The sequence below is a fragment of the Hypomesus transpacificus genome, chromosome 15 (genome assembly GCF_021917145.1).
Source record: "Hypomesus transpacificus isolate Combined female chromosome 15, fHypTra1, whole genome shotgun sequence".
In the NCBI taxonomy this organism is placed as follows: Eukaryota; Metazoa; Chordata; class Actinopteri; order Osmeriformes; family Osmeridae; genus Hypomesus; species Hypomesus transpacificus.
This window is the reverse complement of record NC_061074.1, coordinates 10,195,974-10,220,520: the sequence shown is the minus strand read 5'-3', so window position 1 is coordinate 10,220,520 and position 24,547 is coordinate 10,195,974. Positions and strand designations below refer to the sequence as shown.

Genomic DNA, 24,547 nt, shown 5'->3' with positions numbered 1-24,547 from the left:
GGCGTGGCTTGATGTGTCTGTAGTGTGTGTGTTTGGTGTGTGGCGTGGCTTGATGTGTCTGTAGTGTGTGTGTTTGGTGTGTGGCGTGGCTTGATGTGTCTGTAGTGTGTGTGTTTGGTGTGTGGCGTGGCTTGATGTGTCTGTAGTGTGTGTGTTTGGTGTGTGGCGTTGCTTGATGTGTCTGTAGTGTGTGTGTTTGGTGTGTGGCGTGGCTTGATGTGTCTGTAGTGTGTGTGTTTGGTGTGTGGCGTGGCTTGATGTGTCTGTAGTGTGTGTGTTTGGTGTGTGGCGTGGCTTGATGTGTCTGTAGTATGTGTGTTTGGTGTGTGGCGTGGCTTGATGTGTCAGAATGTTGAAAAATATTTTGGAAACAAAGTTTTGAAAAAAAAGTTTTGAAAGGTTAAAAAGTTTTTTAAAGTGTAGCCAGGCCGTGATCTAGTGTAACCAGGATGTGATCTAGCCAGGATGTGATCTAGTGTAACCAGGATGTGATCTATCTAGGATGTGATCTAGTGTAACCAGGATGGGATCTACTGTAACCAGGATGTGATCTAGTGTAGCCAGGATGTGATCTTCTGTAAACAGGCTGTGATCTAGTGTAACCAGGCCGTGATTTAGTGTAACCAGGAAGTGATCTAGTGTAGCCAGGATGTGATTTAGTGTAGCCAGGATGTGATCTAGTGTAACCAGGATGTGGTCTAGTGTAGCCAGGATGTGATCTAGCCAGGCCGTGATCTAGTGTAGCCAGGATGTGATCTAGTGTAGCCAGGATGTGATCTGGTGTAACCAGGATGTGATCTAGCCAGGCCGTGATCTAGTGTAGCCAGGATGTGATCTAGCCAGGCTGTGATCTGCTCCTGGCAGCTGCTGAATCTAGGCTGCAGCCTCCATGGTCATTATGGAGCGCATGTTCATGACCTAAAATGCTCTGTGTCCTGAGCTGCAGTTTACGTCAGTTGTTTACACGGATGTTTTGTGAGTACTGTGGTGCAGTTCACCACCTCGCCCTCAAGGGGTGCTGTAGATTGTCACAGTTCTATTTCAGTGCAAGTTTAGAGCTACCACAAAAAGCTTGCAAAATAGATTACGGAGTCCCTTTTGTTTACAGTAATGGGTGGACTGTTTATCCACAGGGGAAAAAAATCCAAGTGAAGTGATGGGAAAATATAAGCAGATTGTCCCCTTACTCATCTGTGTACAGTATCGTCATCATCTTTGCCACTGTAGAGTGTTACGTAAATACACTTATAATTTATATGCATGTGTAAGAGAAGAGATGGACAGATTGTGTATGTATGTTGGGGTTAACTGAATTTGTGCGTGGAGTAGATGATGTCATAAAGGGAGGGCGGGGTGTCCTTTCCTTGAATTGCTTGGAGTGAGTAATGTGTCTAATGGCCTAGACAGACAGCCTAATCTGCAGCTCTCTCTCTCTCACACACACACACACACACACACACACACACACACACACACTGCATCTCTCTCTCTCTCTCACACACACACACTGCATCTCTCTCTCTCACACACACAAACACACACACTGCATCTCTCTCTCTCTCACACACACAAACACACACTGCAGCTCTCTCTCTCACACACACACACACACAAACATACAGTCTCTGTCTGCTGCAGGAAGGAGTGGAAACCCAGAACAGGGAGTCAATAGAGTGTGGAGGAGAGAAGGAGAGAGGAGGGGAGAGAAGGAGAGAAGAGAGGGGGAGAGAGGAGTAGAGAGGAGGAGAGAGGAGAACTGAAGAGGAGAGAGGAGGAGAGAAGAGTACAGCGGAGGAGAGAGAAAGAGAGAAGAGTAGAGCGGAGGAGAGAGAAGGAAAGAAGAAAGACAACTGGATGAGTCAGTGGCAAGGATGGCTGGTGTGAGAAAGGCAGTGAGATAAGAAGCAGAGCTCCTTGCAAGGTTTGATGGTGGTTACAAGCAAAGCCAGCACAATGACTCCATCTAGCTTACTGACAAGGATGAAAATGATTATGATGATTGTCATGACGATAACAAAACATTGCACTCACAAATTCACAGGTTGGCATGTGGATGGGGGGAATCTCATTGAGCAATGGATCTGTGTATACTGCAGAATGCAGTTGATGTGTACATCTGTATATGTGCCCATATACTGAACGCGTGCATGTATATGTGTGCAATGTTAAGCAACAGACTATATCTGGCTGTGCAAAATCAGCTGCCAACGCAGCAAACCGGTTGTCACGGTGATGGACTGTCGGAAACGAGGTCACTTCCACCTCCAAAACCTCCCTCCCTCCCTCCCTTAGCGACATGCTCAGAGCTGTCCTTGGTCCTGATATACTGTGTGGTGCTGAGAGGGAGAGAGAGACAGAAAAGAGAGAGAGAGAGAGAGACAGAAGAGAGAGAGAGAGAGGGAGAGAGGGAGAGAGAGAGAGAGAGAGAGAGAGGGGGGGGGGGAGAGAGAGACAGAGAGAGAGAGGGAGAGAGAAAGAGAGGGAGGAAAACAGAGCAGGCAGGGAGGGAGGGAGTAGAGGCAAGAGGGAGATTTGCAGGGAGAGATGAGAGGGAGGTAGGAACAAACACACACATGGTCTGTCGTGTGTGCCGCTCAGAACCAGGGATTATTCAGCTGCTGTGATCCTGAGGCTGCAAGAGAGAGATAGAGACGCGTAGGACCTTGGAGCAACACGTCACCTTCAGACCAAAGGACCAGGCAACACCTCCAACCCTGACGCAGGGTGTATCCGCATGTCAGAGCGCTGTGTGTGTGTGTGGAGAAGCATGTGTTTGAGGAGGAACAGCAGAAGGAGGAGCCACCGGGAGAGAGCGGGATGCTGTTAGGTCGCTGTGGCAGCACTGCAGCCATTTCTAGCAGTGACTCGAGGATGTGTGCGTGAACGGGGGTGTGTGTGCGCAGGAGAGAGAGACAGAGACAGAGAGACACAGAGAGAGAGAGAGAGAGAGAGAGAGAGCGCGCTTCAGGAGTTTGTGTGAGCCGTTCTGAGGCGGCGCAAAGCGAGGGGATCCGCTCTGTCGCCAGCTCCTTCCTGTCCAGTCGCCCACCAACTGCGAGGTGGGGGGGGTGTTTTTCTGTCGCCAGACGAGACTTGCTCACACAAAGATGGCCAGCACGCTCCTCCGCCTCCTTGTCGTGCCTGGCCACGGCTGTCAGCAGCAAAGCTGGGCTCCCTCCTCCTCAGTCAGGCTCTGCATCAGGAGGTGCTCTCTGAAGGCTGCACGTTGATCGGACTGAAGCAGCTTCCAGAAACACGTAGCCCGTAAGTACCTCCGCTCACCGCCAGGCTGCCTGTCATGGGTTCTGGGTTCAGCTATGTTAAGTATTAGCATGTATTACAGTAAACTGGGTGATTGTTAGACTGGGGGGGGGGGTTTTCTCTTCCTGATGTGCCGTAATTCGCTATACATAAAATCAGTGTCCATGTAAACAATGTTTCTCTTCTACTGATCTTGCTTTACTACTACCTGCTCGGTTGGTTGTGTTCACATCCAGTCAACTGCCCATATTTACTGTGGATTTAATTTCCATTTGATCTGACTTCATTGTTTCTGCGTTCATCTTGACTGCGTTCTGTTAAGAGTCCATTTTACCGCTTTGTCAGTGTTCGCCTCAGCAGTGCTGTTACTGTGTTTTATGTGGTTACTGTACAATACGACTGTGTTGATAGTGTATTTATGCACTGGAGCAGAACAGATCACTGCAGATAGTGAATTTCATCTGGATCTCTCTGTGAGGCGTGACAAATGTGTCTCAAACAATGAATTAGGAACTCCCTCTGCATTATGTCATCACTTGCCGCGAGATGCTGTTGCCTGGATACAGCTCTGCTCTCTCCTGTTCCATTTTTAGAACGCAGCTGTGAGTGCTTCAGGATACAGGGGCATGAGAAGGTTTGAGGAGGAGGAAAAAAAGAAAGGGAAGAAAATGAAAAGGAGACGAGCAAACTGACCAATGATTAGAGCACATGAAAACACGGACAGAGATGATGAAAAGACAGAGATGATATGAGAAGCTCGATTTCATGCACCACCAGTCCTATTCTGTGTACACATACACACACACACACACACACTAACCCTCCCCTTCTTAGTCTACCAAACTCATCCCCCACACTCAGAGACAGGAGGGGTGCTGGGACAGTCAGGGTTTAGACTAAAGAGAGGCAGTGTTCAAGCAGCGGGGGGCAAAGGGAGGATGGGGTCAGATGGAGAACTGCCCTGCTCTGTCAAACTGAGGACAAGCACATCTTTGGTGTTCCTGGAAGAGGATGTCTGATCCCTTACACTGCCTCGGCTCCAAATAAGAAGGATGCAGAGGAGAGAGAAAGAGAGAGAGAGCAAGAGGGAGAGAGAAGGGGGAGACAAGAGAGCGGCATGATTAAATTGTCTCTAGCATGATGTAACTGCAGCTGAGGAGCGGCTGCTCATCCAATCAGAGCTCTCCATGGTCTCTAGTGTAGCTAACAGGATGATAACATGCCTCCCTAAAGTCACCCACAACACAATGAGTACTCACTCCCTCTACTGCAGAAGGAGTACTCACTCTCTCTACTGCTCTCATTTCATCTGGTGAACACACGTCACATCTGCCACTGTTCTTAATGAACAGTCATTTACTGGTGGCACACACACGCCCACAATATGATTTCCTTCTAAACAGAAGGTGATGTTGTCTGAAATAAGCGCTGGCCATGTTGCTCTTAACCAGAGGTTATTTAACCAATATTATCTTGCTAGCCACCTTCGCATGTGGTCACCACAACCAACAAAATACATTACGTTTACATTTACTCATTTAGCAGACGCTCTTATCCAGAGCAACTTACAGTAAGTACAGGGACATTCTCCCTGAGGCAAGTAGGGTGAAGTGCCTTGCCCAAGGACACAACATCATTTGGCACGGCCAGGAACCGGCAACCTTCCAATTAATAGCCCAACTCCCTAACCGCTCAGCCGTCTGACCCTAAATACATACATTGTGGTTAGCTTAATCCAGTGTAATAACAATAACTTCTGAGGAGTCTCATTGACAACCACAACCTATATTGTCTTCCATTTATATTGATTTATTTCCCACCCTAATTGCTCCCCTGTGTGCACTACATATAGACAAGGTCGGTGTCAAAATGTGCGTCTTGTTCCCGAAAGCGATGCTTGCATCGTCGTGGTTTCCGTTGCACGGTTTAGGCATATCTAAAGTTTTTGTGGCGAAAGGTTAAGCTAACGGTAGCTAATCAGCTAGCCACAAACACAAACGTCCTGACGTCACAAACCTGTGTGCGATTACCAACAGTAGAACATCAGTGCAGTAGCTTGTTAGCTGGGAGCAAAACGGAGCACAGCCGGCTTCTCCTGCTTCTGTACTGTCTACATGATAACTGGCATTTTTGTTTTTATTATCACGCTAGTAGTCGCAAGTTATAAAGCTAAGAAAAGGACGTGGACCTTCCTGACCTTCCTGGAATTCCTGATTCCGGTGCCAGATTTCTCAGTGGTGTTCTTACATTCAGGCTAACTTAGCATTCGATTCCATGCGTTTGCTACCGGCGTACCACATCATTTGACAGTTGGTTAGCTTTGGCCAAAAATGACGCGTTTTATTGTCCCCCCTATCTGTAGCTGATATTCCAGTTCTCCAAAGCACCGCATGTACTGGCTGGTAGCCAGCTAACTAGCAACCAGTTAGCTAATACTTTGTCAGCTTTTTTTCCCCATGTATTTCAGCTGTTGAGCTAATATTGTGATGGGACTGATGTAAACCAGGAGAGGGGCATCAAAGAGGGGCATCAAATGATCATAAATCCTGTAGAGCAATCGATGCCAATATCTAAACGATTGGAGTTGATTACACGAGGCGCAAGCCGCGAGGTGGCTCTGCCTACTTAAAGCGCGGATATCCTGTCACATGACCCCCAAGTCTTCAAACAGTGACATTGTTACTGACGCAAAATGATCATTCGATGGCGCTTCTGGCATTCCTCAATCTTTTATTTACATGACATTTACATTTAGTCATTAAGCAGACGCTTTTATCCAAAGCGCCTCACAAGAGAGAGCTTTACAAAAGGTTCATAGGTCAATGATCATAAACAGCAAGATAGCCCCAAAAACATTGCGGGTAACCTAAACATGAAGCATACATGAAAAGCAAATAAGTGCCAATGGGTGGAGCCAGGGTGGAGTAATTTCCATTTTGATTGTCGGTGACTATTTAATTAGAACTTTTGTTGTCTAACCTTCAATCATTCAGCAAAATATAATTTATTGGCTAAAGGATGCAGTCTATCCCACACATTGTGGGTTAGACTGCAGTTGGTCTATAAATAAGAAGCCTGACATCATCAACATTCTGTAGTCTGACTGATCGCATTGTTGTCCCCAGTCAAAAGTTTAAACACACAGGGACATCAGAAACACACAGGGACATCAGAAACAATGGCCTATAAGATCCAGTTAACCTGGCAAAACATGTAATGTTCTTCATTTATTGTCAAGATACGGTCCAAGTAGCCTATTGTAAAAATGAGAGCGAGTGTGTAAATAGTTTGGAAATTCTAGGCTATAGGATGCAAGCACACCTCACAGTTTCCCCAGAAATTGTACCCTCTTCAGTCTTGTACTACTCTTTATGCAAATTCTACACAAATCTAAAGTCAAACTGCTTTGCATGTGCTGCCTACCACTCCTATTCCTAACATCGTTAGTATTGACTGGACTATTCCTGTTATCGTCTGATTGCAGAGCTTTTCTACTCAACTGCCTTTGAGGAACAATGAACACCAACAAGGACGAGGCGTCTTTCAGCAGGTTTTTCCAGTATGTGGAGGACAGTGGACTCAGGGCGTATGATGGCCTGGTTATCCAGAACGCGTCGGACATTGCCCGTGAAAGCGACCGTGTGAGAAATGAGACCAATTGGGCCTACCTTCAGGAAAAACATGAGAAGAAAAGGAGGCAGGAAGAAGCCATAAAGAGGTAGGACAAGAAATGTTCTCCAAGGTTCTTACCAATAGGCTTGAAATAGGCTTGTTTCCTTGTGTTGGGGGCCACAACACGTGTGAGAGCTGAATGTGACTTTGGAGAGGAGATTCCCCCCCCCCCCCTCCTCTTACGATCTTATTAAGAAGTCTCTGTGTTAGCTAGGAAGCTAGGACGGAATTCTCAGCTATTGAACTCCCTCGTCTGAGATGTTTGGATTGGGAAGAGATACAACAACAGGAAAATACAATGCTGGACATGGTTTGCTTCGGTTTTATTTATCCCCTTGTGATGTGTATGTCAATTGGTGATTGGTGTGAATTCGCTGGAGCACATGTGAATAACCGAGCTGGGATAGGAATAGCTCAGAGGTTGAGCATTTGATTGTAGATCAAAAAGTCCCAGACGTAAACCCATCTCCACACAAATTGCTCACCTCTCCACCGCTTTCCTCGTCAACCCCCCCCCCCCATATTTCTCCCTCTCACGTTGCGTAGGCTCTCCCTCCTACCCGTCTCTCTTCTCTCACATCATTCTTTCTTAGTCCCTGTGGACACCGCTGTCTGCTGACCCCCTTCACAACCCACGCTGCTCACTGTCAACGCTGCAGAACTGAAACGTGAAGCTGTTTTGACAGCAAGCACAACACATGCTGCGCTAGTGCTGCCCTCTGCTCCTCTCCCAACATCCCCTCACTCTTTCCCCTTCCTCACCCTCACCTTCACCCTCTCCCCTCCCTCTCCCCTCCCTCACCCTCTCCCCTCCCTCACCCTCTCCCCTCCCTCTCCCTGTCCCTCTCTCTTTTCCTGCTCTCCTCTCTGGCACAGAAGTGGTCCTTCAGTCTCTAATGGGATAAATGAGATTCACTCTCCAGGATGATGCAGGCTTGGTCATGGACACCCAGTGACATACAGTACAGGCCTAATGGTTTACTTCAGACAATCATCACACCACTCTCAAAACGCATTGTAATACATCATACTAAAATGCACAAAAAAAAAGATCCAGCTGGATTTATTCGGCCTCTGTTGCCTAGAAAAGGATCAGAGGATAATGGGGGTTTCTGATCAAGCAACTTCCGCAATTCTGAAAAAACTCAGGCTTTCAAGCTGAAAATACTTTTGGTAATGAGTTTATTGTGACTTTTTCATTTAGAACAGCACCCGTTTAGATGTGAAGGTTATGCCAAAGATAAGAAATTTTGTTTTTTTTGACAAATGTTCATCATAGTTTTACAGTCTGAGTATGAAGAACATTTTAATATTATTACTAATTTAATGTTTAGGTTTTGCTAAATTACATATTTTGTAATTTTGTCTCATGGGCCAGTATCACTGTGTAATCTATTGGGCAGAACTGTAATTGGCCAAAGAGCCATAATGGAATGAGCTGTGAATACATTTAGACGTTTGACTTGGACAGGATGGAGGAAGAAGCCTGCTAGTGACCACAAACTGGAGTTTTGTCTGTGATTTTGGTGCGTTTGTGTGCAACAGTACGTGTGTCAGGCTGGTATTGTGACAGGGCTGGACCCGTGCTATTTCTGGAACATTATCCCTGGATACCAGCCTCGTCGTCTGCTACCAACACACTGTTCCGCTTCAGCTGACTGTCTCTCTCTCTCTCTCTCTGTCTCTCTCTCTCTCTCTCTCTCTCTCTCTCTCTCTCTCTCTCTCTCTCTCTCTCTCTCTCTCTCTCTGTCTGTCTGTCTGTCTGTCTGTCTGTCTCTCTCTCTCTCTCTCTCTCTCTCTCTCTCTCTCTCTCTCTCTCTCTCTCTCTGTTTCTCTGTTTCTCTCTCTCAAGCAAACAGTGGCTGCTTCCCCTGACACATACACCTCTACCTAGGTAAATGCATAGATGTCTCAAAAACATACCAGCGAATTCATTTCAAGCCCCTTTCAATCTGCAAGTAGCTGCTTACTCCAAGAACAAGCTGCCCGGATATCAGCAACATACATATTACAGTAACATGAACAGTTACGTAATACATTGTTTAAAGGTGGGTGGGGTGGGGTGGGGTTAGGGTGGGGTTGGGTGGGGTGGGGTTAGGTTAGGGTGGGGTTGGGTGGGGTGGGGTGGGGTTAGGTTAGGGTGGGGTTGGGTGGGGTTGGGTGGGGTGGGGTTAGGTTAGGTTAGGGTGGGGTTAGGTTAGGGTGGGGTTGGGTGGGGTTAGGTTAGGGTGGGGTGGGGTTGGGTGGGGTTAGGTTAGGGTGGGGTGGGGTTAGGTTAGGGTGGGGTTGGGTGGGGTGGGGTTAGGTTAGGTTAGGGTGGGGTTGGGTGGGGTTAGGTTAGGTTAGGGTGGGGTTGGGTGGGGTTAGGTTAGGGTGGGGTTGGGTGGGGTGAGGTTAGGGTGGGGTTGGGTGGGGTGGGGTTGAGTGGGGTTAGGTTAGGGTGGGGTTGAGTGGGGTTAGGTTAGGGTGGGGTTGGGTTGGGTGGGGTTAGGTTAGGGTGGGGTTGGGTGGGGTTAGGTTAGGGTGGGGTTGAGTGGGGTTGGGAGACACAAGCAGTAAGAGGAAGCTGCTGCCAGTTACTGAGCTGATAATCAGCCTGGGGCGGATTAAGCACTTCCATTCAGAGTGCCCATGCAGACAAGCCAATAGGATGCAGATATTTAGGTCACATGGATTTTACTGCTAGCATTTACTGTAGTGCTTTACTATGTGGCTGTTGGTGTTCTGTATGTAACCCTGAGCATTGTCACTGCTTTGTCAGTCCTCAGTCATAGGATTAAGAGACTTAGGTAGCATGTTGTGCACATTTGATGTATGTTCGGTTCTGTGATCTCAGCTGAATGTCCTGAACAACCTGAACAAGAGAACATCCTGTTGAGTTTAATTCCATTGTATCGTCATTTCTGAACATGCAGGCATTTGCGTACGCATATATTCGTGCACATTTCTCTCCCGGTTCTGTGTTTCAGGCAGCTACGTGACCTTGATGTGTGCCTGCTTATATTTGTTTTTTTTATTTAGTCCCCGGCACCCTCGTTCCCTCCCTACCCCTTTCATGCATCTCCCATGATGCTCTCTGCCAGGCTGCGGCAAGGCAGTGTTACCCCTGACTCGGTGGCACTGGGTTTACTTCACTATGTGTGCTGTCAGCTTGGACAGCCCTGCTTGCTGCAGCCCAGTTGTCAGAAGTAGGACCTGTTTGTGGATGAACCAGGATGAACCAAGCCTTGGGCAGGGTTAGGCTTAGGGTTCCATCATGCTGAGTTTAGTTCATGAACTGGGGGCTGACCCCTATGAAACACAGCTAGCCCAGGTCACCCCCCACAGACAGACAGTCCAGCAGAACAGACCAATGAAATTATCAGGATGTTTGATTCCTTTAAGCTAGCGCTAATATCCATAGACGGCCAACAGGGAGAGGTGTGATTCCCCACAAGCATCAATCAATAGATGCCACTCCATTTAACACACCTTGGGTGCAGTACCGCTGCTGACTAATTGGTAATGAGGGTATTTCAGAGTCAAGATTAAATGTATTATCCTACAGGGGAATATTCAGTCGGTCAAATAGTACACATCCTGTTTCATCGTAGCATAACTGTGGCTTCTGAAGAGTGCACGTGGTTGTGTGTTGCACAGGACATGCACGCGTGTGTGGGAGGGGGGATTCATGAATGTTTGTCGAAGTGTACATGCGCGTGTGTAAACGTCAATGTTTTCTGATGTAGTGGGCCCTTGCATGGTTTGTGGTTTCTGGCCACGTCTCTGAATGGTTGTTAGGTAATAAGCCCAGGAGGGCAGTGTGTCTGCAGCTGCACAGCTCAAATCATAAACAGATAACCATTCCACTCAATCTATTAGCTGGGCTCCTCCTGTCACCTCCCACTCCCGTAGTAACTGACCAATCACAATCTACGCTTACACAGACCACGCCCTGGCAGAGGTAACCATGGAGAACTGAGGTTCTCATGAGGTTAACATTAAAGGTTGAGTACTTGTTTGTGTGTGTTTACTCTTTTGATGGAGGTTTCCTGGTGATTTAACATGCTGTGGATGACAGTGGGAACAACAGTCCAGATTCTGAGTTCTAATGGCTCTAATTAGCTTCTTTTAGATTCTAATTACCTTAAGAGCAGAACTGGGCTATGGGTGTATCTACTGTATGAAGGCAATGTTTCCGTGTGTGTGTGAGAGAGAGACAGAGAGAGAGAAGGAGAGAGAGAGAGAGAGAGAGAGAGAGAGAGAGAGAGAGAGAGGTGTATTCGTAATTAGATGAAAATGATTTTGGTTGCAGGCAGTTTGATATTATTAGGTTTTTTTCGGTCCCCTAGCCCAACCTTTGATTATCAATCAGACAGACTCTTGTTCCTAGTGGAGGTTTTAACTCCATATCAACTGGAGAGAGAAAATCCCAATCATATGGTTCAAACCAAACATAATGATTGGATGGCTTTCGGACCGAATGCAATGATTGTACGGCCTACTTGTCTGTCTGACTACCTCCTGGCAGTACTCAGATGGAGGTGGAGTGGCTTTCCAAGGAGGGGGTGGCATATTTGGGTTAGAATCCTTTCAAACTCAAGCCACAAATGCTAGGTTCATAAAACGTACCTACCCTGCCTTTAAGAAACTGTCTGTCGTTGTCTGTGGTTGTCAGTGGTTGTCTGTGGTTGTCAGTGGTTGTCTGTGGTTGTCTGTGGTTGTCAGTGGTTGTCTGTGGTTGTCAGTGGTTGTCTGTGGTTGTCAGTGGTTGTCTGTGGTTGTCTGTGGTTGTCAGTGGTTGTCTGTGGTTGTCAGTGGTTGTCAGTGGTTGTATGTGGTTGTATGTGGTTGTCAGTGGTTGTATGTGGTTGTCAGCGGTTGTCAGTGGTTGTGCCATGTTTCCCATCCTCCTCACAGTGTGTGTGTCCTGGCAGGATCGGTGAAGACGTGGCTCGAGCGACAGAGGGAGGCTATGCGGGGAAGCACTTCCGGATGGGCTTCATGACCATGCCGGCCCCCCAGGACCGGATGCCCTCTTCATGCGGCCACGGGTTCACCGTGCGCTCTCAGTCCCTCCATTCTGTAGGGGCTGGAGACGAGGACGGGAGCCCCACCTCCCGCAAGCAGCCCCCGCCCAAACCCAGGAGAGACCCCAACACCAAGCTCAGCATCTCCTCAGAGACGGTCAACGGCGGCTCCGTCCCTAATAAACTGGACCAAATCGATGGTGAGTGTTTTAGAGTGTCAGGGACAGAGCGATTATCCCGCTGTTTGGGTCTGATCAAGTGGTCTGATCTGGTGGTCTGATTTGGTGGTCTGATCTAGTGGTCTGATCTGGTGGTCTGATCTAGTGATCTGATCGGGTGGTCTGATCGGGTGGTCTGATCTAGTGGTCTGATCGGGTGGTCTGATCGGGTGGTCTGATCTGGTGGTCTGATCTAGTGATCTGATCTGGTGATCTGATCTGGTGGTCTGATCTAGTGATCTGATCTGGTGATCTGATCTGGTGGTCTGATCTAGTGATCTGATCTGGTGGTCTGATCTGGTGGTCTGATCTGGTGGTCTGATCTAGTGATCTGATCTGGTGGTCTGATCTGGTGGTCTGATCTGGTGGTCATACAGAGAACACAATGAGGTGTACTGTGTGAGTCTGTGTGGGATTCTCCACCTTCAATAATGAATGTTTGCATCACAGCATAGGCTAGTGTAAAGGCTATGAAAGTCGTATGTTTACATATAGATATTTTACACACGTACACATTTACACAGATGTACAGATCCCGCTCTCTACCACAGTGGGGGGTGGGAAGCGTAAAAGCAGAACTCTGCACTCCCTAGAGTTCGGTACGACAATATACCCCTAAGCTTTCAGCACGCTTCTTGACCAGAGTGCAGCACATGCATTACATCTAAAGCCTTTTATGTGATCCGTCACTTGAGCTCCAGACAGATGACATCACAATGTGTGACTGTATCTCCCAGGTTCCAAGTCCCGCCCCTTCAGCGAGGAATACAAGAGGATCCCTCCTCCCAAGCCCAAGAGGAACCCCAACACTCAGCTCAGCACCTCGTTCGACGAGTCCTACATCAGGAACCACGGCAACAAGATGTCCTCCAAGAGGGAGAAGTCTTTCTCCCAGAGCCAAAGCCCCGCCCAGGACACGGACGAAGACGAGCCCGTTTACATCCAGATGGTGGGCAACATCCTGCGGGACCTGAAGAGTCAAGACGATGATGACCAGGGTGAGTCTGTGTACGAGGAGATGAAGTACCCCATGTTTGATGACTTGGTCCAGGACTCCAGATGGGAGCAGGGGGGCAGTGTCACCCCCTCCATCCTGGACATGGAGCCAGGCCACTCATACATACCCCGAGGCTCGTTCTGTGACATCCCCGCTCCCTTCCCCAACCTGCTGACTCACCGTCCCCCCCTGCTGGTCTTCCCCCCGGCCCCCGTCCAATGCTCCCCCAACTCTGACGAGTCCCCTCTTACCCCTCTGGATGTCACCAAACTGCTCATGCAGGACAACATTGTCTTGAAGCCTGGGGCCTCGCCTACCACTACAGAGGCTGCTCCCTCCTCCTCTCACCACCGGAAGGCAGAGAGGGAGAGAGAAAGAGAGAGGGAGAGAGAGAGGGATAGAGAGAGGGAGAGAGAGAGGGAGCGGGATCTCACATCCGCACACACCATCACCACCTCGGGACGCTCCTCAGCCCCGCCCCTGCCCTCCAACCTGTACAAGTCTTCTGCATTGGTCCACGGCTACCCACGCAGTCACTCGGCCTGCCCGTCCCCTGTCAGCATGGGCCGCTCTCTCACCCCCCTCAGCCTCAAGCACCCGCCCCCGTACGAGGCTGTGATGACGGGCAGCATGCCCCGCAGCGCCTCCTCCGTGGCCCACGCTGCCAAGGCCTTCTCGGGCCAGGAGGGCGGGGCCAAGCTCAGCGGCTCGTCCTCTGCTCATGGATCCATGCAGAACGTGTCGCGGACGCGGACCCCCACCAGCCCTCTGGATGAACTCACCAACCTGCTCAGCAGCGGCAGGAACATGCTGAAGAAGCCTCCAGCGGGGAGGAAGGCAAAGGACTCTGCAGACTGTGAGTACTGAGTTCATTGCGTTGACCGTTCATGACGGGTACATTATGCATCAGTAATAAAAAAAATAAACATATTAATCTAAAGTGCCATACACAGTTCACATAGGAATTACAGCAGAAGATCAAGGATCAGAAGTGCATACATGTACAGCATAGCATTCTGTTGTTCAGGGTCAAGGAACGGTGCGTCCCATTGACCAGTCTCAGAGCAAAGTAACCACATCTCAGATGTGCTTATAATGTGCAATGTGATGTGCGAATAAATAATGAATTGAGAAAATACATCAGAAAAACAAGGATCACAAGTGTGTAGATCAAACAGTATTGATTGGTAACGGTCAAGGAGTCTGTATTTACAAGCCACATCAAAAAGTGACCACATCTAAGCTAACAGGTACGGTAAACAAAAATAATACCTTAGTGCAACAACATCAACTACATTTTTGTACGTTAGATTGTCACGTTTTTTGAATGGTTGAATTAAATAAATGAGTGGATTCAAAAGATGCATTTCATTTGTGGGTATGACATAAAACAGCCTACACACAGCCTGTTCCAGCAAAGGGAAGGGAGGTCGATTTCAGAAGAGATTAGATAGTGACCCAGATTTTTTCCGAACCTCCTCCGCTTTACCCTCGGCTGTTAAGGCAGTACCGCGTCACTGATTTATGTTGGACGTTTACATCCACACGTGGTATGAATGGTCAGATAGAGGTTGTCAGAATGAGTCACTGAGACAACGCGAAAGAAGCTGACAAAGAGACCAAACCATTACAATACAGTTTGAACTGTGCACTTCTGATGCTTGATTATACTTAGTCTACTACAAGCTCTATTTGCATGTCGCTTTGGATAAAAGCATCTGCTAAATGACTAAAATGTGAATATAAAATATTAAAACTTAGTAAAACGCATTCGATTTAGTCCCTTTGCGTGTACACGATTTTGGTAGTAAAGGGAGAAAAGATAAACTGCTCTTTATTGTTTGAACTTTCATACTTTTACGATGGACTAAACAGAGAAAAAATTTCTCCATGTTTTACTTCTCCCATTCACAAACTTAGCTAGCTGCTCGGTTAGCTGGCCAGCTATTGAATTTTGATGTAATTATATTAGATGGCAAGTCAGACATCGACCCTGTTCATATCTGGCATAAACATGCGTCTTGGTGATCGATCACATGCCGACAACTCAGTCCAGGTACAGGTGTAAATGTGAATGCACTCCAGACGAATTGAGGACGCATTGAGATCCGATTAATAAAACCACATTCTGAGGTGGGCCGCATATGGCCACATTATTGTTGCACTGTGTACGTGATTGTGTCCTGTGGGTTGCTCAGTAACTTTTCTAGGTCAGTAGGTTTATTAATCTACCATAGCGGGGTAGTATTTTCGCTTAGCATTGTGACTGTGTGTTAGCTTAATGTGTAGTAGCTGATTTACTAGAGCCTGCGCCTGACACTGCTTGCTTCCTTTGACATACTGAAGACCAGTGTGACTACACCTGAATAGGAAGCGGAGCATACCCGTTTATGTTCACACAAGCACGGAGGTAATATGGTAGTTGCACGGCAAAGTAGTAGTTAATACCTCCAACGTGTTGTTCCCTGCATATTCTTTCCTTCCGTTTGCTTGTGGCTAGCAAAATTGGTGTTAATTCAGCAGGATAGCAGTGCAGACATGAAGACATGTCTGTCCGGGACATGTCTGTTCACCTAGCTGGGACATGTCTGTCCACATAGCTGGGACATGTCTGCCCACATAGCTGGGACATGTCTGTCCACATAGCTGGGACATGGCCTAACCTGATCAGGATCCTTATGTCCTCAGCCCCTGGTCCGTCCACTTGCCTGTCAACTGCTTCATGCTCAAGAAGGTTATTACAGATCATACACTCGCAAGCAAAAATAATTGAAAAGCTTTCATCTGCTAGCAAAGCAATTTTCTTAATGCCTGGAGTGCATTGAGTGTGATGAATGAGAGGGCTAATGGCTAGCCTACGAGAGCAGCACACAGCTCGGTGCAGCGGTCGACAGGAATGGAGTGATGAGGAGGACGAGGGGAAAATATACTTTATGAGCATTGAAAGGAAGGACGAGGTAAATAAGTGATGTGTCGGTCTGAACCACAACCAATGAATGCAGACCTGTTAGACTAGATTCAATATAGGAAGATCCCTAAGATTGTTGCTTATTGTAATATTTCTAGTACAGACACAGCATAGAGGATCTTGAGAACTATATATCTACGCCTGTATTTCTTCTCTCTAGATCAGGGGTGTCAAACATACGGCCCGCGGGCCGGAACCGGCCCCCAAGGAGGTTCGATCAGGCCCGCAGGATAATTTGAAAGTGGAAAAAATGCATAAAAGACATGGAATTAATATTTTTAATTCGCTGCAATTCTTTGCACTCTTTCCATCAGAGTAGAAGACAAGCCGCATCACTGAGACAGACTGAAAACAGCAGACGGTATCAATTAATACCTTGGTCTCTACTAGGGATGGGCGAACGATGCCTTGTGAAGCTTTGATGGTTTCTTCCGGATTGTGCCGGCCCAAAGAGCCGAACTATCGGCGCTTTGAAAATGAACAGCGTCATCTAGCAGCCGTTTAAACTGGCTGAATGAGGCGTAGTGGTTGTCTCCGACGGTAGACTACCCTACGTTATTCAATATTTAATTAAGGCTACATGTGTTCATTTTGATCTGATATTAGTGCTCACACATTAAAATGTTGTGATACATCCGTAGGCCTTTAGAATTATGTCATTTTCTCACAGTAAAAGTTAAAGAATATCGTACGAGATTCACTGGACTGGGGCGCGAACTTGGGATCCAGATTCGCATTAACAATATGTAATCGTACAACGCTTTAACCAACTACACCACCGAAGAGATCATTACTTGTTAAAGCGGTTGGACGGACTTTATACGATATGGTCTTTATATCAATTAAACTAGATAACACAGAAGAAAGACATGATATTTTGGTTATTTATAGCAGAGTATGGTATAATTTTAATGGTCCGGCCCACTTGACATCTCCCTAGGCCGTATGTGGCCCACGATGCGAAATGAGTTTGACACCCCTGCTCTAGATTGTTATAACGAGGCATCCTTTTAACTGAATCCATCAGAGGCATGTTCTGGTCTCCACCCGCTTCAAACACTGATGTGATCAGTCATACAGTGACACCTTGTGGCCAAACTGCCCTAATCAAAATGCCACAGTCATGGTACGGTATTTCATAGCTGAGGGGACTTAATTTTATTAAAATGCTTTATATTCATACCAAGACTCAGTGGAGTGTCACAGTGACTACCTCTTTCAATAGGATCCCACTATTGCACTTCAACAGTGGGCAAACTGTCTTTTGTTGATCTTCGCGGTAGCTATTTCTAAGGTTTTGTGAGGTATGCAGCGTACGCTATGACACAGTAACAAGCGCATGCGTTGGCAGGCTCAGCAGGGGAAGCTCGCTCCAGGAGCCACAGCTCAGAGCCCCTCAGCAGGCATGAGAGCAAGGAGCGGGGGCCCCAGCACGGAGGAACCAGGGACGACCACCACGAGTGGGACGGGCCGTCCGGACAATCATCCGCCAAGAGCTCCACACCCAGTCGCATCGGGCGCTCCTCTGCCAGTCCCACTATGATGCTGGGGGGCGGGGCTTCCGGTAATAGTCATATCATATGTTGGTGGCGTTCGATTCAAGTTCCTCAGGGTCCACTGTGCTGTATGTTTTAGATGTTTCCCTGCTCCAGCACACCTGATTCTCATGAACGGGTTGTTATCAAGCTCTGTGGAAGCCTGGTAACGACCATTCATTTGAATCAGGTGTGTTGGAGCAGCAAAACATCTACAACACACAGGACAGTGGACCCTGAGGACCGAGATCAAACACCCCTGCCATACATGCTTTATGATAATCACCCAAACCCATTATAATGCAGACGGCAGGGTTCAAACCACACGTACAACAGGGAGGGACGTCTACAAAGTCGATTGGTTGGTAGAACATGTGCCTGTTTTGTCCCAGCAGAGCCTAAGGTGGTGTGTAAGCTGGGCCGCTCAGCCTCCACCTCGGGGGTGCCCTCTCCTGGAGGAACGCCTCAACGCCAGACTTCTGAGCCCTACAGCGGCCTCTGCCAGGTACCGCCACGCACCGCTGAATGAAAGAGCAAGAGAGCGAGCGTATGGAACCCCGTCTGTCCGTATTTATGTGTCGTCCACCCCCAGCCCACCACCCCCAGCCCACCACCACCCACCACCACCCCCAGCCCACCACCCCCAGCCCACCACTCCCAGCCCACCACCCCCAGCCCACCACTCCCAGTCCACCACCCCCAGCCCACCACCCCCAGCCCACCACCCCCAGCCCACCACTCCCAGCCCACCACCCCCAGCCCACCACTTCCAGTCCACCACCCCCAGCCCACCACCCCCAGCCCACCACTTCCAGTCCACCACCCCCAGCCCACCACTCCCAGCCCACCACCCCCAGCCCACCACTCCCAGCCCACCACCCCCAGTCCACCACTCCCAGCCCACCACTTCCAGTCCACCACCCCCAGCCCACCACTCCCAGCCCACCACCCCCAGCCCACCACTTCCAGTCCACCACCCCCAGCCCACCACTCCCAGCCCACCACCCCCAGCCCACCACTCCCAGTCCACCACTTCCAGCCCACCACTCCCAGCCCACCACCCCCAGCCCACCACCATCCACCACCACCCCCAGCCCACCACCCCCAGCCCACCACCATCCACCACCACCCCCAGCCCACCACCCCAGCCCACCACTCCCAGCCCACCACCCCCAGCCCACCACCCCCAGCCCACCACCATCCACCACTACTCCCAGCCCACCACTCCCAGCCCACCACCCCCAGCCCACCACCATCCACCACCACTCCCAGCCCACCACTCCCAGCCCACCACCCCCAGCCCACCACCATCCACCACCACTCCCAGCCCACCACCCCCAGCCCACCACCCCAGTCCACCACCATCCACCCATCACCCACCACCCTCACCAGTATTCTGTCCTTCCTTGTCACCTGCTACTGGTGTATTTGTTTTGTCTTGTGTGCATCGTGACGGATGCATTCTGCTTGGTGTGTGTTTTGTGTATGTACGTTCTCAAGCTGCTGCTTCACAATACAGACATCTAACCTGTCTTAGCCCCGCCCCTCACATCCAACCTGTCTTAGCCCCGCCCCTCACCAGAGGAGCCTCACGTTTCAATAAAACATGTTTTAAAACTGGTGCTATTCTCTGGGACAGTTAGTCGTTCCCATGAATTAATTACTGAGTTTCAACTGAGTGGATTAGGTAGGACTCTGTATGGTACAGGATGCGTTTCAAACTGAATGTGAATCTGCACAGTCACCTCATAGCAGCACAGGGTGAATGGCTGTTCTACACGTCACTGTCTGAAGGCTGTGGACGGCTGTCTATTTCATTAGATAAGAAAAATTGAAAGTTTGTTTTGTCTAATATTATTTGTGTGAGCCATGCTAGCAATTTCAAAATAACTACAAATTTAATTTGAGTTGAATAATTTAATATCTCCCTGCACGCTGAGTTAAGTATTCAGTTTATTCCGTATCTACTGAATTTTATTAAGAGCATAAAATGAAGCCACAGACATTTCCTAGCATGACTAGCCGTTCTCTCTATAGCTTTCTGGGCTCCTGTTGGCTCTGCTTGCTCCTGTTAGTTCTGCTTGGCCCATCTACTTACCGTTGGAATTTCAGGAGCTAGATATGGCAGAGCACTAAAGCGCTTATACCATAACGCACATGGTATAGTTAAACGTATACCATAATGCAAATTAATACAGGTATACTGTCTCCCCCTAGACCCATCCCTTCTTGTCATTCCGTAAGTGTTTCACTTTCAACTGAGCCCTTACTTAGACCTTCACTGTGCCAGTGTCTTTACGACAACTAACAAAGCCATCAGTCTTTACAGCAACTAACCCTTTAATATACACTGACATGAAATAACTCTTTAATCTACATCGACATGAACTAATCCTTTAGTCTACGTAGACATGAACTTGTAACTGTTTTGTACTGTCCTTTCTAAAAAATAAAAATAAAACATTTGATGTATAAACACAGCATATGAGGAATGTTTAATAAGCCCATTGTGTATGAGGTGTTTAATTATCTAACATATCACATGTTGTATATGTGTCACTGGGGAGTCAGGATGTGGTCAGTAACCAATTGCATTTCACAGAAAGTCAATTCATCCTGACACTAGTTATTCCACTGGTCTCGAAGCCTCTAATTACACCCCAAAAAAAACAGGATCTTAATGTCAATTCGTAAAACAGATCAAAAAAATCGAGTCAATAAAATCTTGTCCAAACTGTATGTTCCTCCTTTATGTTTGTCTCCTTTTTGTGTCTGTGTCTATGTGAAACAGTGCAACCCAGTGATGATGTCATCTGATTGGCCGTGTGCATGTGTGTAGATGTCTCTGAATAAGATTGGGCGTATGTCACATTAAGAAAACAGCCTGCTTGAAGGTCTTGCTGAACTGAATGGTGCTGTCTGCTTAATTCATGGTGTTCGTAGTGTATGCCTTTTAAAGTACTCACATGATGTCTGGCATAACCATATCTATTACTCCTTAACACACTGTCCAAGGCAACACAGTCTCTGCTATGCACACACTACTAGGCAAAACATTGTTACGAAGATGCTCCAATATAACGCACAGTGTTTTACACAAACCTTGAAAACACTTAAAACATTAAATTTCCCAGGCACCAACCAAACATACTTTTCTCCTAGATATATTGAAAGATAGTCATAGACACACCCATTCTTACTGTGTAAACGCTACAGTGAACCTGTGACGATACCAATGTGGGCCCACTCCTCCTCCTCTCTCCCACCTCCTCCCCTCTCCCCCCCTCCCCCTCCCCCCAGATCCCACCCATGCCTTGGGCGTATGGAGACAGCACCATGATGGACATGATAGAGAAGAAGCGCAGTCTGTGCCGGGAGATCAAGGCCAGACAGAGGCCCGACAGGAACCTGTGTAAGCAGGACAGCATGCCCATCTTGCCCAGCTGGAGGAAGAGCAATGGGGGCAAGAAGCACGGTCCGCCCCCCTACTCCACACAGACCACCGTGTTCTGGGACACGGCCATCTGACCCTGACCTGTCCTCAGACTCGCCCTGCCCCCGCACACATACACGCACACACACAAGTATAAACTCTACGCACACACACACACACAGGTGTAAACTCTACGTGGCATAATAAAAACACAAACAGACATATACATAGTCTGTTTACTAAGGGCATTCAGCTGGCGGCCAATCAGAGCAGAGGGATCCATCCCATTGTAGCAAATCTCGGACATCTCCCTGCTTTCTAATTACTATTTATATTTAATATTTTTCTAAAATAATTGTCTTAATATTGAATATGCTTGTTATGCTTAGATATTTTATAAAAGAAAAAACTGAAACAGGACTAAAGAGGACATTGTGGTCTAGGGGTGAGCTGCGAAATGATTTCGCAAGCTTGTTTTGGCATCTACAGTAAGTCGCAATGACACTTATTTGTGTTGAAAAAGAAAAAAATGTTGAGCTAATTCAGTGATTGCACCATTGTTTTTATATGCAAAATCTAAACGATTAACTTTCTTATTGCAATGGGGGAAAACAATATTTTAAATTGAATATATTTTGGCATCTTGGAATTGCAGTAGGTGTGGTATTGGAATGCTGTTGTGATCTGTTTGAACCCAAATTGTGGGTGTGACCACAGAAAGTGTCAAGGATCATCCCTGTGTCTTCGATTGCATTCTACTGCATCATATATCAGACAAAGATAAAGGATGTCCCGTTATGTACAGTCTGATTCAAAACTGCCAGGAGGACATTCTACAGGTGGTAGCATCCACGATGCTTTTCAGAAAATTCTTCCCCACAACCTTTTGTCACCTGTGGAAAAAGAAATACAATAGTGGGCAAACAAATTGGTCCAACTGTCGTATATAAGGGTGACATAATTTTCTTCATCACAACCCATTTTAAGGTACACTGTGACAAGGTTGTTCCAAACAGATTGCATTTCAACACACTGGCTATAACCACAAGTACTATCTAAGCACATTGACAGTATCTACAAGCAAGTAGGGAAACATATTTTAGCGTTTGAGATGCAGGGTGAGTCAGTGTGTTTGTGAAGGAAGTCTAAGTGAGTCTAAGTCTAAGTGACATCATTAGCAACATGGGTACAGAGCTCTCGCACACTAGACCTAGAATCAGACACACGAGACTAAGAGGGTGAGACAGGAATCATACCATGTTAAAGGATAGGAACCCTTCCCTGCCCATTGCCAGGCACACCTCATGGTATTACCCCACTGACACTCTGGCCAAAGAGTGAAGAATAACAACCTAAATCTATACAGGAAAGAGTGTGAAAGTACGTAATGTCATGGCAGATGTTGGCCGAGGGGATTTCTCTTGCCAAACATAAGCAATTGTATTGAACTTGAACTCCCTCATGTGAAACTGAGGGCCTTGTTTGTGTGATTCATCCACATCGTTTTTGATCCAGGTGAGGAATCTGACAGTCATTGATGATTGGTGGACAGTGTAATTTAACGTTTCACAATTATTTGTTGCCCATTTAACTGATTGGCAGGATGTGTCATTTACGGTAATCAGCTATGGTGTCAGATATGGACATGGATAGGGTTTAACTGGCTGGTGGGAGTTTGTGGGATTTGTGAGACCATAACAGTGATAGATCTGCCTGCTAATAAGGATAGTATCTACTGAGCCGTAGGTGCCTGATGTGTCCTGTTCTCTTGTTCTTCATCCTTTGAGGCAGAATTATTGGGCCCACGTTTGATTTATCAATGACTTTATTATTATCAATTTATTATTGACTGATTGACTCCTGTAACAGTGCCCCCCCCCCCAATGACAAACACACTCACATAAACACTGTCCAGAAACAGACCTTACTTACACACACCTGCACACATGCACAAACGAGCATAGAGTATGTGCTAAAGTCATCAATTGATGAATCAATTGATAAATGCACTGCCTTGGAGACCAGTTTTCACTGTGACTAAGAAAGATGGTCACTTGTGAGCCGAAATGTTACAGATAATCTGATGAGATAATCAGACAAATCATGAAAGTTAGGGTGGGATGACAGGTTACATAAACACATAGCTTGTGTTTGAAGGGGGAACAACATTTATTTATTACATTGATGGCATAAAAATACATTTAAAAAATGCGTCCAGATGAAGACACATAGTTTATCTTACTGTTGAGATCTAGAAAGGCACAATACAGGTAGTTATGCACAAGGTTTGTTTCTTAAAAAATGTAATAAATGGAAAGGACACAGCATGTCAAACACCAAATGATACTATTTTGTGTCTGTAACATTCGGTGCATAACAGTTGGAAGTTTAACAAGTGACTACAATGTCAGTGATGTCCATTCCAACCATTTCAAACAGTATGTTTATCAACTGTAATGTATAAAGGAAAGTTCTGTTATGATTGTCTAGCTTCCACAGCTCCGCTCCCAAGAAGGTAAATACTGAATCTAAGGATGTATATATATTCTATTTTGTGTAAACATTCACACTGTGGATGAGATAAAAATGAAAGCACAGTGATGTCACAGTTTTGTCTTTCTTGCACTGAGAGTGTTTGAGTATTTATTTTTCTGAATATGTCAAAAGACAAAAAAAGATTATGATCATTGTAACAATGTATTCCTTTGAGGAATTAATTGACTATGGGAGAAATAAATGTTTTTGCATTTCAGTGTGGTGTGCTTGTTATGCCCTGGTAACCAGTCTCACTAACAGTACATGGAGAGTTTGAAGCTCATCTGGAACTTAAATCAACATACAGGTTGCCTTGCCAGTCTAAACGATAGCAGCTAGTGAGCACACATTCTGACGACTGCTACTGGACTCATGCATCCTGCCAAGGCCCCCTTTCTCCCTCATTTAGAAGGCTAAACAGTCCCAGGGAGAGTCATTCCTGCCCTATGAGATCACCACAGAAATACCACAAATCTTACAAACTTAAACACCAAAACACCTAAATTATCAAAAACTTTGTGGTCTTAGTTGTAGGAGAGACGTCCCATTTAACGGAAAATTGCATGACAGGACGAAAAACATGTGCAGGGATGTGTAGATTCACGGTGGGGTTGGAAGAGACTGGTAAATTCACAATCAACTGCCAACCACCTTTTGTCATCTTCAATCCTGGCCTTCCCAGCACTGCAAATATTCTGTTGGACAAAGCAGGCTTCCCCTAGGCCTTCTCCCCTGTATGTCCCCTCTCCCTACGCTACGTTTGTCAATAGGCTGAAGGCTGGCAGGCATCCTTTGATGTGTCTGGCCTGTTAAGACTCACTTGTTCCTGGCTCCAAGGGGGAACAACAACCCCCGAATGGGCTCTTCAGGGCTTCGCACCCCAACCCCCTCTTCTGACCAACAACATCTCACCTCACCT

General features: G+C 47.2%; 1 protein-coding gene across 1 annotated transcript; it reads left to right on the top strand.

Annotated features, from left to right (window-relative positions):
* Positions 1-3,116: 3,116 nt before the first annotated feature.
* nyap2a (neuronal tyrosine-phosphorylated phosphoinositide-3-kinase adaptor 2a) lies at positions 3,117-23,850 on the top strand. Its single transcript, XM_047036671.1, has 7 exons — positions 3,117-3,264; positions 6,746-6,979; positions 11,850-12,142; positions 12,898-14,013; positions 17,477-17,689; positions 18,053-18,165; positions 20,961-23,850. Exons 2-7 carry the CDS (start codon positions 6,777-6,779, stop codon positions 21,186-21,188), a joined length of 2,166 nt encoding a protein of 721 aa, XP_046892627.1. The 5' UTR covers positions 3,117-3,264; positions 6,746-6,776; the 3' UTR covers positions 21,189-23,850.
* The last annotated feature ends 697 nt before the right edge of the window (positions 23,851-24,547 follow it).

What these genes read in the sequence shown, in the direction of transcription:
- nyap2a (XM_047036671.1), top strand. Translation starts at nt 6,777, where the DNA reads ATGAACACCAACAAGGACGAGGCGTCTTTCAGCAGGTTTTTCCAGTAT. An exon ending in GCTGGGGGGCGGGGCTTCCG is followed by an intron (nt 17,690 to 18,052) that starts GTAATAGTCATA and finishes GTTTTGTCCCAG; the next exon opens with CAGAGCCTAAGGTGGTGTGT. An exon ending in CCTACAGCGGCCTCTGCCAG is followed by an intron (nt 18,166 to 20,960) that starts GTACCGCCACGC and finishes CCCTCCCCCCAG; the next exon opens with ATCCCACCCATGCCTTGGGC.